Genomic DNA, 17444 nt, shown 5'->3' with positions numbered 1-17444 from the left:
AAGCGTTTAAAAAAGATTTGTTTTGCCTTCTGAATGAGAGTTCTTTGGCTCCTTGGTTTTGGAAGAACCATGCAATGGTAACAATAATATTTAAAGAAAGGATGACATGACATTAAAGATGTGCTCCATCAAATGGTTTTTCACTAGTTCTGCCTGACACTTATTGTGAACAGATACACATCTGAGGGTATTCCCAGCGTAATCCCTCCTACCGAAGACGCACTGTTGATGAAAACCAGAGCACTAATATTAGTTACACGCTGCGCAGAGCATTTCATCGGTGCATGCTGATCAGTGTTTCCCTTTTAAGTGTAATGGGGCAGAAGATCCAGGAACTGCAATTAGAGGTAGAGAAGACTGAACAGAACAGAACAAATATGTGCAAAAGCATGATAATGAAAGGAAAATGTGCTTTCGATTGTTTGTAAGGATGATCCAATAGCTATACTGTAGATATCCAGCACTGTTAATGACACATTTAACCGTTCATTATAAGCGAATTCATGAAAAAATGCTCAAATCTCAGATGCTTCATGTGTTTCAGACAGACTAGATACCACTGCGTCTATCTATCCAAGCCCATTTAAAAGATATATCACCTGCTCTGGACCTTATCTGTGTTTGGCAGAATGACAGTCGTGAAGCTTTTAAGTTTTGTACTGTAGCAGTCTTTGACTCCTTCTTGAAAGCAGAGAACATCCATTATACTGTGTTCTCCCACTTTGCTGTTTTCTCATTCTCTCGTTGTTGTTTCAAGTTTAGGGGGTAAACAGTGACTTATTCAAATTCACAGAGAGTTTGCGTGCAGCCCTGCGGATGTTTTGAATCTAGATGGGCTTCTTTGAGCTGTGAGCATGTGGCAAAACTGTGGAGGAGCTATTTAATAGGAAGACACTGAGGAGGAGCGGTGTTTATGTGTTTAGAAGCACGAGTGTTGCCTTGAGAGAGAGAGAGAGAGAGAGTGTTGCCTAGTCTTCTTTTGATAATACAGTGTCTTGTTTAAACAGGAAAATATTAAATGTTAATGCAATTATTAATTCATTTATTCTCTGTAGTGCAACTGCATTTCCTTCACTAACTATGACAGATAAGGAGAACTCTCATAATGAATTTAGAAGACATAATGCAGTTAATAATTACCCGTACATTTTTTGGGGGGGGTTTATTTTGGTTCACGCCTCATGTCCTTCTGGTTCTCATCCCTTCCTCTCCCCGCTTTTCAAGTTCTTATCCTTTCTTCTAGTCTGTATTTTTCTTTTCTCCTTTCCCCAGCTCTCTTTCTCTCCTCATGCAATTCTTTCTCTGTCGCTGTTTCTTGTTCACTTGTGCACACATTTCCAGTTTGGCCTTGAGAGAATGAGCAGGCAGTGTTTTGTCCAGCATGTGAACAGCTCTCTGTGGAACTCTCCATAAAAGCCATTTTGCATCCAAGGACACACTAATGAAAGAGCAGAGGGTTCATTTTTCCCTGAAAGCTATTTTCTTGGATGTGCATCATCCATATTCTGATCACCTTCAACACTAACTAAAGTTTAGATCATTTGACTTGGCAGCTGAGATACAGTAGATGCTAAAATTAGACAGATTTATTGCTCTTTGATGCCTGTACAGGTTTAGGGGAAAAAAAGCACTTCTTCATGGAATAGTTAATCATCCATAGCTCCAGGCAAAGAAAATTCTACTTGAAAAAATCCCTATTTTATGAGAACCGTTCTGTTGAGGGGTTCTGTGGAGAACCTTACAAAGTTTGCCTCAGAGGACAATCCAATTAACCTTTCATTTCTAAACCATGAAAAATCTACAGAAATAGTTTATGGCATATTCTAAACATTACATTTTGATCATGGCATGTATATTCAACACTTAAGTAATAAAATGGGAAAAAATCTATTTCCTATGGTTGGTTTATAATAAACCAAATATACAGTATGATTATTGAAACTTATTTAGAACTTAAAATTGTCTTGCTGTGTTGCTGTATTAGCTGATCACCTTTCTAATTTTATGCGTTTATTATTTTTTAGAACATAGCAAAATTATTTGCCACGAAAATGAATTAAGCCACTAAGAACAGGCTGAAGATGTAGAAGAATTAGAAATATTAATTATTAACTATTAAATATTAATTTGCCAGAGTTCTTAACAATTTCTTTTTGTTTTGTAGTGACAAACATATATCTATATCTTTCAGTACAATTGAAGTAGAGCCAAGACAGGCTTTTCAATATAGCAAAAACTTTAATAATTTTGTCCATAGTTGGAGGTTGAATAGGGAAGAATTACTTCAATGGATTTTAGATGAGAATATACATTTAACGTTGAGATAGTGACAGGATAATAATCAGTAATAAAAATCCTTAAGAGAGTGAAATAACATTTTTCAACCTTTCAGTTGAGGGACAATATTCGTTGTTGTTGAATCAGTTCTGGAAATTCTTTACATAGTTTACGTCTTGAATATACCAACAACGTCACACCTCCTACACTTATTATACGCTTCTATACTAAATGTATCTGTACATTTTCTGAAGTTTATCCCAAGGAACATGGGGCATAAGGTAGAAGACACCTTGGATGGCATCACAGAGCACAATCACACACACACACACATACACACAAACTAAGGATGATTTCGAGATGACACTCGAAACCTACAAGTCTTTGGACTGAGGTGAGGAAACCAAGAGCACCAAAAGAAGAATCCCAAAGCACAGGGAAAAACATGAAGAAGGCAGAAATCGTACCACAACCCCAGAAGTGGGAGGCAATTGTGCTAACTAATAAGCCACCATGCCCCCAAATGTGAAACACTGAATTCCAGGAGCAACTTTTTTACTGTTAACAAAAAAAAAAATTTAGCAATTGGTCATCGAATCAAAACAGAAATCAAAGTTTGAGTTCAAACTTCAAACTTATGCGTCTCCTGTCTTCATCACCTTCAAAAAGAGATCGTAATCACTGTAGTTAAAAATAAAATACTTTGCTTTCTTTATCTCTCTGTGTGTTTCCAAGGTAACAGCGTGGTGCGGGCCTCGTGTGCGTGGGACATTATTGTATGCCATTTGTTTGTGTTTTCTCTTTTTAGCATATAAAAGCAGAGGGTTGGTTTGCATCCGAGACACACAGCAGATGTCCAAATTCACAGCGGACCGCAAGGTACTAACAGGCCAAGAACGAGCTCTGTAGATATAAACACTAGCAGAACTCCACTCCTGATATGATTACCATCCTCCAAGTTATGTTATCTTTTATTTATTTATTTAATTCGTTTTAATCAATGAGTAAAATAAATAAAGTAGTAAAATAAAGTAAAATTACTTGATTTATTAGTAAGGACTAGATACGTAACTTCAAAGAATTTTTATTTGCTATTAATTCTGATGCTTCTAATGCCAGGACATGTTTTATTACCTCGTGGTGAATGTGAGATGGATCGGATTGAGAATAGTGATAGTGTTAAATGGGATCGTTAGCATGAGATTTTGTGTGTTCTTCATGTTTATTACAGCTAATGAGTTTTCTTGGAGAGCTTTAACAGGAAGTTGAGGGGGATTTGGCTGATTTGGGTGATGTGCTATGACATACAGTCAATTCGGACTGCAAGGGTTTGTTGGTATAGCTGTAAACTGAACATGGATCTGCTGACAGTGTGGGGTTAATGGAGGGAGTGATGGGAGAGGGATCCGATCGACACTTATGCCGAGAGAGACAGAGAGAGAGAGAGAGAGAGAGAGAGGAATGGACAATGAAGTAGAAAGGTCCTTGGAGCTGCAGTGAGAATACTACTCATTAAAACTATTGCATCATTCCACTCCCTTTTTGTCACACTGTCTTTCTGTTGTACACACACACACACACACACCTTTTCAGTGTGGTATGAAGCATACAGCATACATTAGGCAGTAGACGTCTCTTGTGGAATCGTTCACTGTCGTAGAGGAACACACATCTGCTTTTCTCACTGAGATGTTTCCTATCAAGCGTTTGTGCTCCACATGTATCTGAGGACTGCTCAGGCGTTTTTTATTTACTTCTACCAGTACATCAAATTCAGAATCCCCCGCCTAAGCATGCTCATCTTCTCTCTGACGATTCATCCGTGTTATCCTGTATGCGTATGAAGAGTTTAAAACAGTAAGCCGGTTGTTATAGATGAAACCATGCGCTCCACTTCACTGACACACATATTCCATTTTATATTCAGTCATTTTATTAGTAAACCTTATTTACTAAGACATTTTTGCTAATCTTTTTTATTCCTGCCAGTCCCATGGAATTATTCATACACATACTGGACACTTTAATAGGAATACTTACACATCCATGTGGTTGTCCTATCAGCCAAGTCAGGTGGCAGCAGTGCAACACATAAAGGTCAAGAGCTTTAGTTTATGTCCTTCATCAGAATGAAGAAGGTAATGTGATCTCAGTGACTCTGATTGTGGTCTGTTTGATAGTGCTAGTAGTTTCAATATTTTGGAAATTTTCCTTTAATTACAACAGCTTCTGGAGTTTACACAGAACGGTGCAGAGAACAAAAAACATCCACTCAGTTCTGCACCATGTTGATGAGAGACGTCACAGGAGAATGATCAAACTAATCTGAGCTGAAAAGAACTCAAATAACCACTCTTTACAAATGTGTCAAGCAGAAAGGCATCTCAGGACATACAAAGTGTTGATCATTGAGGTGGATGAACTGTAATAGCAGATCACACCAGGTTTCATTCCTGTCAGATAAAAACAGGAAGCTGAGGCTATCATGGGCACTGAACCCGAACAGGTGAACATTGCGAAAAGACAAGATGATGTTTTTCAATCCTCACCTATCTGGTTTTGTGAGGCTTGCCTACTGCAGACTGATGTAGCCTGACAGGAGAGGAAATCAGTGTGGTCTCCTGCTGTTGTAGCTCATCCACCTTAAGCTTTAAGTGTGGAATATTCGGGCTAACTTCATCCTGACTGGTTGTTAATAGGTCTATGATGAGCTGAGCTAGCTTGATGATTGGGAGGGACTGACTACCTTCTGTTATATTAATTCATTTAAATACAGAAAAGCCAAAAATGTATGCTGTTAGGAAAGTGTTAAGATTTCACACAGAATCAAACGATTTTAAGTTCACCAGCAACCACTAAAATTGCTCACAATTGCACACATCTGCACTTTATTTATAATAGTTATACTGTTCTGCCACCGAGCTGTATTCATTTATATTTATTTTAATACTTTCTATATTCTTCTCCCTTTCTTACCTGTATAGTTCAATTCTATTTTATTAAAATTCTATTCTTAGCCTAATTTACTCTCATTTAATTCTATTTAATAACATAGGCAGTCAAAAAGAGCATTTCATTGCATGTCTTACTGTGTATGATTCAATATCTCAGTATGAATTTGAATAGTGAATTGAATTTGAAGTAAAATTGTAAATAATTGTAAAAAGAAATTTTTAAAAAGAAATTTAAAAAAAAAGAAAAAGAAAAAAATCTATTTAATATTATTTTCATAGTGAAATTAATCTCACATTAACAGAATTATTATTATAGTATAATATTATTTATTTATTTATTTTTATTGTTTATTTGTTTGTACGATGTAATAGTTTTCTGTTGCACTTCAGATATTGAGGTTTTCTTTAAAATGATCAAATGGAATAAAAGCATTGTGTGTGTGTGTGTGTGTGTGTTGCAAAAGCATCATAAAAAGAAAATCATCTTTTATATTCGTCTCTACTCCCTCACTGTCTGGGAGTAATGTGTCTGAAAGGTAGGAGTTTTTGTTGTGACTGGAAGCATTGTTCTCTGTTTACAGTCTCTGTGATTCCCAGAGCATCTCGGCTCAGAGAAACCACTGGGATTCTCATTATTAACTAAAAGCTCAAATTTACTTTAAAACCTCTTTAACTGCCATGTTCACTACTTTGCAAGAGATGTACAGATGATCCACTGGTATCTCTTTAGCTCTTTTAACATTAGAAGATTTATAATACAGTCATATAAATGTAATTTTGAAATACACAGTTTTTCATATTTTCCCTGTCACTGTATTATTTTCCTAAGCTATATTTATGGAAGAAGCCCTTCACATGGTTGTGGTGTGTGTATCTGTTAGTGCAGCACAAGAGAATACAAGTAAACCTTTTGACTCTTTCTTTCACCTGGTTACTAACAAGCACAAAAGATCTGAAATAAATAAATAAATAAATAAATAAATAAATAAATAAATAAATAAATACTTTAGAAAAAAGTTATTTTAAATTATCATTATTAAACTATTGTCAATTTTATTTTAACAAATAGCATTTTTATTTTAATTTATTTATATTATTTTTATTTTGTTTTATTTTACATTCTATTTTGTATTATTATACATTTTAGGGCCATTAAGTTTTTTATTATTATTATTATTATTATTATTATTATTATTATTAAAACAAGTCAAACAAATCATAATCTGTAGCAAAACGTTTTAGAAAGAAATAGGTTTGGTTTGGGGTGTATTTTTCCCCCCATTTGTTCACTATGAAATTTGGCTCCTAAAGCTCCAGCATGTTGAGATGTTTAATAAAGACTGGCTGAAGGTGAATCAGTAGAAAATCAGCAAATTACAGTCATTTATCATGTGGACACTTTACACAGATAAGCTGTAAAATATTATAGCAAACAATCTTTTAGGAAAATGGACCCTTTTCACACTAATATACAATAATTGCATGTTATTGCTATTATATTACAAATAAAATAAAAGGTCTTAAATGAGAATTATGAGAAAGTGCAGTGTTTTTCCCCTTCATTAAGTATTGTCATTACATGACAACATAAGGCTATACTCTGCTCTCCATCCAGGTCTGCTAAATAAGTAAGAACTTTTGGCTTCACAGCAGACTGCTTCTTGTTCATGGTTTTTTGGTTAATGTGAAAAATGCATTATTTTTTTTTTTTTACATCATATTGTTTCAACAATATCAAACTTTATCGAGCTCATATTCAGTCAGATTAGGAAAAAAAAACATACAGCCGTGTCTAATAGACCATTGTTTGACACCAAAAGGAAAAGCAAACACGAATACTAAAAATACTCCATGGTACTGTTGCCACGTAGTCACGTAGACAGTTCAGATGGTAGTACAAGGTAAACATTCAGATCCCAGGTGTGTTGACTCCATCAACTGACTCCATCAGGTGCAACTGTGAGAAGACAAAAGGTGATGATCTGGTGGAGGGAATAAAAGCAGAGTTCACAGTATGGTTGATTTTACTCTCTAACAAGCCGTGACAATTACTAGTGTTTGCTGATAATCTAAATCAGCTGCGTATCTAATAGTTGCTAGACATAATCTAACCTAACAAGTTAATTACAGCAAGTTACTGTACACAGTGAGAGCAAACAGTTTGGAAGAGAAACTTCAGTCTGTTTTGTGGAAGCCAGGAAACCAATTCAAAACAATTCCACCTGTGCGTGATAGTGTCCATGAATGCTTACAATCATCAAAGCATCATAGAAAGGGAGTACTGTCAGTCTCATTTGGTGTTTTTTTCCTCTCTAGGCAACATTTTACAAATCTTAACCTTCTCCATTCTTCTGAGCCTTTGGTACTGTTGGTGTTTAAGTGACGTGGGACATTATTGGGGTTTAAAAAGCACTACAAAAATTAAATAAATAAATAAAAGTCCTTTACACATATTGTCTTCATCTCAGTCCCAAACCAAAAAAGATAACTTTTGTGATTATCACATTTAACAACGAAAGTGTCATTCATTTTTGTGATAAAGTTCAAATTTGTGTAACAAAATATTATAAACTATAATAAAGACCGTGGCGACATAAATCTAGGAAAAAATGGAACGGTGTTTCAATTAATGTTTAATCATTTGGACTGATTTATGAAATACAGGTGAACAACGAAAGGCACTGGTGATGCAATACAGCTCTTAAAAATACATCTGCGAATACGGATAATTCACAACAAATCCAAAACAAAAAAAAAACCTATCCTATCATCCTCCAGGGATTTAGGATGCATCTTAAAAACAAGGTTTTGTCCACTGATGTAAATATTTTACGTGTTCATATATTTAACAACAAAATTACAGATAAAGAATTATATAATGATTTGCAGAATTTGATCATTTTTATTTATTTTTTTTAACAGTGTATTGAATAATATAAAAATTAAAGTATTGAATAAAATTTTCTAACATAAATCCTAAATGACCAATAAATACTTGAATAATTTTCTTGCAATAAAACCATTTCTTAAAAGAAAGAAAATGAGTGGAATAAAAAGTTTCTTACTCTCCGAATAGTGTACTTCTATCCTCCCCTATAAACTATTTGAAATCTATAGAAACAAAATCTGTAGCAACATCACTGATAAATATTTTATATCGTAGAAAACACAGACTCCAAGCTTTTGAAAAGGTTGTGTATGTCATATAGATTATTCCTGGATTTGTAGTGATGAAATAAACTTCCATTTTATTTCTCTTCATTTCATTTTTAAATCCCCCTTTTTTTGAACCTATTCCTATTTGACTCTATTTTTATGCCCCAGTTGTAAAAAGCATTTCACTGCATGTTGTGCTGCGTACGATTGTGTACGTGACTAATAAAATCCGAAAATGGATTTGATCATTGCACTATGGTCTGGATATTAGATCCTCCTTTTGATTTCAGTTGCACGTCTTTTGCGAGCAGGAGCTCTTTGTGTGTCTGGTTGGTTCGTTCTCAGGACAGCCAGCGCTAATAGGAAATTCTCAGACACTGCAAATGTGAGTTGTCTGAAAAGGTCAAACAATTATGGACCTCCATTTTGGTCAGGTAGACAGAATAATGGTTGTTTGAGCAGAAGAACTCAAGAAAGGCTTCTCTTAGCAACCTGACAAAAGAAAAAATACCTGATGTCATGCAGTTGTAAGTCAAAGCAACAGTGGACTTGGGGCATAATCTGGAAGAGTTTTTACCAGTCATCTGAGTTCAATAGTTCAGATGAGATGCAAAAATTCTTAGAGGTCACAGCAGGTTTCAGTCACGTTGACTTACAGCTACTAGACAATTTAATGACCTGGATGACTGAGCTGCAGTACCTTTATTTTCTTGGCCAGTGCACAGCTGAGCTAAATGTTGGCAGAAAGCACACTACAAATATATTCCTGGACAAAAGCTGAGAGAGAGAGAGAGAGAGAGAGAGGTAATGATCATACAATAATGTTCTTAAATATAACAGGTTAATACAAGATGCAGTTGTAACTACTCAGAGTTAAAATAAAGTTAAATATTGTGTAGAAATCTGTTTATACTTAAACTGCTTGGCTTTCTGAGATCCTTCACCTCGTTCATTATATTACTGACCTCCTTATTTGTGACGATTCATTAGGACACACATCAGAAGCAGGTCATTGCCTGTACACATACAGTATGTCTTTGTTTTGTTTTGTTTTTTAACAGTCTGCAGCATGACGAGCGTAAGCAGATGAAAGAAAGCAATGTGTGTGTGTTAGGTCACACCTCCCTCTCTCTCCTGCACCCTTCTTTTCTTCATGAGGACAGAGAGATGACCATGCGAGGCCACTGGTCCTCCAACACACTGGCTGTCATCTTCCTCCTGCTCTCCACTGCAGGTGAGCATCACTGGGGATTTGAATGAGACCGCATCACATGGATGAAGTAAAAAAAAAAGCTGATTTCTCTTTTTTTTTTTTGTCCATCCTAACTTAAATACACTAAAAGCCTGATTAGCTCTAGAATTTAATATAGTTTTTTTAGTACAGCTGATTTTGAAATAAATAATATGCTGCTTAACTAATCTACATGCTAGTGAGGTTTCAAACATCTAACATGTGCACACCCTTAATGTAACCGCATACACATATTTCGAAGTGTTTTAGTTTGTTTATATTTTTGGGAAACAGAGCCAACTGCATTCATTAAAAAAATATCACCGCAGGTACAAACACAAATAAGAACTTTGTGAGTGGGATTAAAAAACAGTCCCACACACAGCTCTAGTTGAGCCCAATTATGGACTATCAGAATCAGAATTCACAGACCATGCTGACAGTGCTGGCATTTCTACCTGTTTTATTTTTTCCTGTTTTCTGAAGAATCTTCTAGTATATTCTGAATATATGAATATTTGGAGTACAAATACACTATATGGGCAGAAGTTTGTGGACATCTGACCATCATACTCATATGTGGTTCTTCCCCAAACACAAGTATATAGGATGCCGTTGTACACTGTACAATGGATCTAAGAGACTCAAACCCTGTTCCAGCATGACAATGCCCCTGTGCACAAAGCCCCTGAGCTCCATGAAGACTTAGTGTGTTAAGGTTGGAGAGAAAGAACTGGAGTGTCCTGCACAGAGCCCTGACTCTGACTCAACCCCACTGAACACCTTTAGGATGAACTGGAACAACGACTGAACCCCAGACCTCCTCACTCTTACAACATCAGTGTCTGATCTCACTAATGCTCTTGTAGCTGAATGATCACTAATCCCCACAGACACGCTCCAACATCTAGTGGAAATCCTTCACAGAAGAATGCAGCACATTAATCTGGAATAAATCTAAAATGAGATGCTCAACAAGGACAGATTGGTCTGATGTTTAGGTGTCCATAAACCTTTGGCCATGTACTGTAGTTGCATTGCATTATATCCCTTATATATATGGAATAGTTGACTATATACAAACAAGCTGAATGAAAAGGCTGAAGGAATTGAGTGAAAGGTTTGGCATCCAGGTTTAATACACCAGCAGGATCAAAAAACTTGACCTAATATAGGACACCACAGGACAGATTATCACAGTCTCATTTCAGGAAATTACTGCAGCTGGCTACTCAATCGCTCTTAATTACTCTTATTCAGTTTCACATGATGCGTGCAGAAACGTGCCCCAAATGATCTGAACCATGGTTTACCATGTGATTTAATTCAAATCAAATCAATTTTATTTTCTTAGTGCTTTTAACAATGGACATTGTCACAAAACAGCTTTACAGGAATATAAACTTTCAGCATAAAAAATATAAAGTTTAATAAGAAAGTCATAGGTGACGGTGGTGAGAATGATGGTAAGACACCTTGATAGGAACCAGACTCAAAAGGGAAGCCATTATCATCTGGGTGACACCAGATAGTGTGATTGTAATAATTTCCTTTCTATAACAGGTGTAATAGTGTAACCAGGAATTTTTAAGCAACTTATGAGTATGAGCATCAGCGTAATTTCTGAATTTATTATAGCAACATAAATTAAGTTTGCCAAAGACATTCAAATGTTGAATGATGGAGACTTGAGTGCAAAATCCACCACAGCAGCAGCAGCAGTCCAAAGCCACCTCTATGGTCCTCAGCTCCCAAATATATATCTATATCCAAATATATATATATATATATATATATATATATATATATATATATATATATATATATATATATATATATATATATATATATATATATATATATATATATATATGTAGATGGACTGGCTATGCTAAATTACCTCTAGGAGTGAATGAGTGTGTGCGCAAGGTGCTCTGCCATCCTGTAATGGGTGTATTCCCACCTTTTCCCTTATTCCTAAGGATAAGCTCCAGACTGTCCAACACTGACCAGGATAAAGAGGTTACTGGATATGAATGAATGAATGAATGAATGAATGAATGAATGAATGAATGAACGAACGAATGGATAAATGATAGGGTTTAGCTCTTTATATAGAGTGTGATTAGTGTAGGAGTTTTCTTAAATGTTTTTAAAATCATGGTAACACTGAAGTCAGGTGAAACATAGTTCAGTAACAACATGCAACTATATCAAATAAGATTTCAATACCAATTTCAGTATAGATAAACTAGCATTGCAGATTTAAATAAATCTCTGTAGCAGACACTGCATAGCAGAAATGTGAGATGCTCATTTATCCTGTTCATTACGACAATCTGTCCTATAACTTTATCAGTAAAATAAACTGCCTCCAAGACTACAGTCCTTCATTGGCATGAAAAGCTTACAATATCGCATATCCGCCTATATTTTTCCAGAGGCAGACATGGTAATTGGAACATAGATGGACACAATTACTCCAAGTCATTTGAGGACAAGGAGAACTTTCAAACATCTGTGATTATTTAATATCTTTTAAAAGAAAATCTCTCACAGTCAGTCAGCCAGTTATTATGAGCAAAAAAAACACAATCTGCCATTATTATAAAATCATAACCAGGTTGATTCACACACCCAAAGTGTCTTGCCAGGAAACACATGCTGAGTCTCCGTGTTGGCCAAAACTCTCATGAGAAGATTTTAACCTCTATAAATCCGGTGAGCCAACCAGAACCTTGCGTCTAGGTTTAATGAAGCACAAGGCCCGTCCAAATGAGTCTCTTCCTGATCCGAATAGACATTAATATACATACATAAAAACATTTGGCAGATTAAACATGCTTCTAAACAATCCAAACCCAAGAAACTTATATACCTGCTGACTAAATTTAGTGATCTCTTTCCCTTTCCCTGCCTTTATTGCTTGGATAAGGGGGATTAAAATACCTCACAATACCAAAACAGTTTTAGTTCCGAGGTCAGGTTGCTCTTTTTTGTGATCCAGTCTAAGCATGGTGACAGTAATAATGACTGAGGTAGTCCAGAAAGAAATCTCAGAAATGATCTCACGATTACAAATGATGAAGAATTTGACAGCCGTTACGAAGAGTTTTGTGAAGTTATAAATGGTTAGTTTAGGGTAAAGTCGGGGTTACAGAAAATATGTTTCAAAGAAATCAGCGGCGCTCGTGACAGTTCCTACAAATTTTGCGTGAGAGGAAGTGGATCGAAGAAGCAGGACGTGCTCTGGTGAATGTGCCAAATACAGTTTTAAATAGATGGGGGAAGGTACAGGAGGGTGTAGGCGGTTATGTGTGTAGGAGTGAGTAGGGGGGTTTGGAAGTGTGTGTGTGTGTGTCGGGGGGGGGGGGTGTTGTTACCTCCTAAATCACTTCAGCATGTGTCTAACTGCTCTGCTAGCCAGCTCTCTGAATGAAACACACATCAGAGCGGTTACCATGGAGAGAGATAGAGACAGGAATTCGAGCTGGCTGTCAGGCAGGTGTCTCTGTACCCAGGCACCCACTGGAGAAACACTCATTTAGCATTCGCTCCATTGTGTGAGAAGTGAACACGAGCGTCGGTCGTGTTGATATCACCAAAACACAGCACAATGTTAATAATGCAGCAAACAAAAATCAAAACACATTGATTGGTTTTTGCTGCCATAGTAGAAGAAAAACAGGGCTCAACAGGTGGTTTTCATTTCATATGCCTGGCGTTTTCCTTCTGTTCTTTTCTTCCCCTTAAATATGAGAACCTTGTATTATGGCTTGACTCTTTGCCTGTTTGGGTTGATGGATACACAGCTGAGGAGCTGCCAAATAACTTCCACTGCTATTCAAGGCTCTTTATAGGGTCAGAGGTGTTCCTGCAGGGCTCTTTGGCGCTTGGGTCTATCGGTGCTAATTTATTACGACTATTAACAACCCCTCTGTATGCCCGGGCAAACAGGTATTGAGCTTTAATTGTCATTACCAAGAGGTCAAACACGGACGTAAAATTCGTTGTATCGTTTCGTAATTTAATCATTTCTTCATTGCGGGTTCATGTAATATAATTTTGGGAATATTGCTCTGGTTTTTGTTGTCATACTCTAAATATGTGTTTATGAATAATCTGTTTTCATTTCTCTGTGTATTAGCAGTTGATTTTTATTGTAGTTAGGTAATGCAATGCATTTATTTTTTTATATTCAGTTACTATTTACCGATGCATTCTAGAGAACTGGCTACAAAGAGTTGCCATCTATTTCAAAAGTCATTTTTTTAGTCATCTGTTTGCATGGTCTGTATCTACAGTGTTAAGTGGATTAACTTTTGGTAAAGGTGGCATGATGGCTTGGTGGTAAACACGTTCGCCTCACACCTCCATGTCCTGGGTTCGAGTCTGTGTGTGTGTGGAGTTTGCATGTTCTCCCCATGCTTGGTGGGTTTCCTCCCACAGTCTAAAGACATGCTTCTAGGCTGTTTGGAGTATCTAAATTGCCTGTAATGTGTGATTGAGTGAGTGGCACTGTGGCATTATGGTTATGTCTAACTTCAGTTACTCTGACTGGTAATTAACTTTAAACCACAGTGCTACTGAATTCTTCATTCTGATTGGTCAGAAGGTGCTGATTCATTCTCTAACATAACAGTAGCTTCAACAGTAATACAGGCTGAGCAACACAGATCTCAGATTTTATTATTATTATTTATATTATAAAAATGGGTGCCAATGATGATATGGTAAATTTACTCTAAGGAGATGTTTATTTAACATTTTTGGATGGAGTCTCCAGTGTCAGCACCTTGTATCAGTCAGAGGTATCTCTGTGAAAAGTTTTCCAACATGGAAAAGTCTTCAGGACAGAGTACTTGACGGTTTCTCGCTAACATGACACACTGCAATTTGGTCTTCAAGAGAGAAAAAAAAAGAGTGGGGTGCTGCTATAAAGTGACAACAGGAACTAATTTCTTTTGTGGCTGTTCACCAGCAGTAATTGTAAGAGGTAAACTGATAAAGAAATATGGCACGTTGTTCGTAATAAATAATAAAAAATAGCAAATTGCTGGGGTATAAGAAGAATAAAGCATGCGCTGGTTTGGAAAGGCATCACATAACAATGTCATTGATTATTTTCCTATATTATTATATTATATTAAGTGTTTTTATTCCTTACTTAACAAAAGTGTTTTTTTTTTTTTAATATAGTAGATACGCTTCCTTATTTCCATTCTAAAATTCAACTCGATTCCATTTTATTTGTATAGCACCTTTAACAATGAACAAAGCAGCTTTATTGAAATATATAATATAATATAATTCAAGATATACATTTATAATTTTAATTTCTGATGAGTAAGTCAGAGATGACGGTGATAAAGAAAAACTGCCTGAGATGATCCATCCATCCATTGTCTATACCTTCTTTATTCCTAATTAGGGTCATGGGGATCTGCTGGAGCCTATCCCCAGCGCACACTGGGCGAAAGGCAGGGGTACACCCTGGACAGGTCACCAGTTCATCACAGGACCACATATAGATAGACAACCACACACACTGGCAATTTAGAATTATCATTACAATTTAGAATAAACATGTGAATTACTAAGCCACAGGTTTTTGGACTGTGGGAGGAAACCAGAGTACCCCATGCAAGCACAGGGAGAATATGCAAGCTCCACACAGAAAGACCCCTGCCTGTTCAAACCCAGGATTCAAACCCAGGACCTTCTTGCTGTGAGGCAACAGTGCTAACCACTAAGCTAACCACTGTGCTGTGCTGCCTGAGATGATATGAGGAAGAACCTTTAAGAGGAATCAGACTAAGCGTACAATGATATAGCTAGGAAATTCAATCTAGTTTTAAATGAAGTCTATCTTGTCTTGAAGTTATCAAGTGTTCATTGATGTAGGCTTAAGTGCTAAACTGTTCAGGAGAACTGCAGGCTTAAAGCTATTACAGCAGTTGTAGTCCTAAGCCAATGCAGCAAACTGTTCGTATCAATTGCAGTCCATATCCATCTTCCTGGTTTCTAAGTAGTAATCTCTGTATCTTTAGGCTGTCTACGTGAGGCCAATCTCAGCAGCAGCGAGTGGTTTCTAAACATAAAACACATTACTGTAAAAAGGCTCTCTGGACTGGGAGAGGTACCTGAGTGAGAACTTCTGCCGATCCAATTTAACTGTCCGTCATCCTTTTACAGCTCTAATCTATATGCAAATGACGGCATGTCTGCACTCCTCCTGTTAAAACCCGGATATGATCTTGGAGACAAGCAGCTGAGCTTGCAGTCAGACTCAGTAGCAAACATATATACCGTATACGAAACGGCAGAATTAGGAACAGACATGACTGTGCCATTTGTCAGATATTACAACTTTTGACAGGTCATCAGGATATGTCAGTTCTGTCCAATCAGGACTACTTCATATTTGTCTGGAAGGGCTAGAAGTAGAGATAGTGAAGGGAAGCAATAAATAATCATTCATAATATCCAAAGATGTAATAAAAAAGATCTATAATGACACCCTCTGTATAATTACACTAGGTTCGACGTTGCATGTCATATATAATCCAAAACGTTTCAAATGTGATATAAAAAACAAACAGACAAAAGGTTCCCAGATGTAAGACATGGGCTTGTATTGAACACTGAGTCGTAAGTTTAGCGTCCATTATTTAGTAAAAGACATCTGAAGAACATGCGCTGTGTGTATACAAGACAATCAGACTGGCCGTTTCTTTTTGAAGTAAACCATACTCATCACATGTTGCACATTTACTGTTAACTAGACTGAACACAGCTGACCGGTTTGTCTAGGACATTACATAATGCTTGCTATGAGTTTTATGATCTACTAAAGAGAACAAAAGCATGTGCACAGTCAAGTGCACATTAATTTAATTAATTTATTTATTATATTCAGCTTTAACTTCCATATTTTCAAATGTGAAATAACACAACCCCAAAAAAATGCAATCCTATTACACATTATTTTTGAAAGTCTATTTGGTCAGATCTTTAAGCTAACCTGCTTTATATTCTCTTTCTTGGAGCAGCTCTTTCAGCACACTTCCGAGTTTGCGAACCCTACTCTGACCACAAAGGGCGCTATCACTTCGGCTTTCACTGCCCTCGACTCTCTGACAACAAGACCTACATGTTCTGCTGTCACCACAACAACACCGCCTTCAAGTACTGCTGCAACGAGACCGAGTTCCAGGGCACCATGCAGCTCAACCTCACCAACACCTCTGATGGTTTCACACACAAGTGAGTAAGAAAACTGGATTATTGTACAAATAACATAAGCACTTACTCTATTTTATTTCATTTTAAACGGATACAACATATGATGCAACAGGAACATGAAGCTCAGCTAAATTTGTGAAATTTTCTTACCTGATCTTGAAATTTCATGTAGTGGTGTAATGATACATACAATTTAAAGTATAGTGATGTCTCATTATGATACATTATCCATACACCAAAGTTAAACATTGCAAATACTGTACAAAAACATCTAGCCCAACTGAAACCTTTCTACTGGAAATTATCCTAATTTGACAGTAAAACTAACAGCCCTGGTATCAGTCTCGGCGAGGCACGAATGAACTCAGGTGGCTTTCTGGAGCTCTAATGTGTTTTAGAAACCTGGGTTGTCCTCTACACTGAGTAGAGTGAAACATCTGCAGCTTTTAAACATTTCAATCACAGCAGCTATGTTTCCATGCAATGATATTTTTTTTTGCAAGAAAACATGTAGTACATTAAAGTGCTTACATTTATAGTTGATGAAGTTATAGGTAAAATTTCAAATTTTGTTTCCACAC

General features: G+C 36.5%; 1 protein-coding gene across 2 annotated transcripts in view; it reads left to right on the top strand.

Annotated features, from left to right (window-relative positions):
- The window catches only part of shisal1a (shisa like 1a), a 34122-nt gene that overhangs the window by 3860 nt on the left and 12818 nt on the right, over window positions 1-17444 (top strand). For both annotated transcript variants that reach the window (XM_058417740.1, XM_058417739.1), the window contains exons 2-3: window positions 9449-9621; window positions 16671-16884. In XM_058417740.1, coding sequence (XP_058273723.1) covers window positions 9474-9621; window positions 16671-16884 — 362 coding nt within the window. In that variant the 5' untranslated portion in view covers window positions 9449-9473. The remainder of the gene's footprint in view (window positions 1-9448; window positions 9622-16670; window positions 16885-17444) is intronic.

This window comes from Hemibagrus wyckioides, linkage group LG19 (assembly GCF_019097595.1).
Source record: "Hemibagrus wyckioides isolate EC202008001 linkage group LG19, SWU_Hwy_1.0, whole genome shotgun sequence".
NCBI lineage: Eukaryota > Metazoa > Chordata > Actinopteri > Siluriformes > Bagridae > Hemibagrus > Hemibagrus wyckioides.
This window is presented reverse-complemented; position numbering and strand designations above follow the sequence as displayed.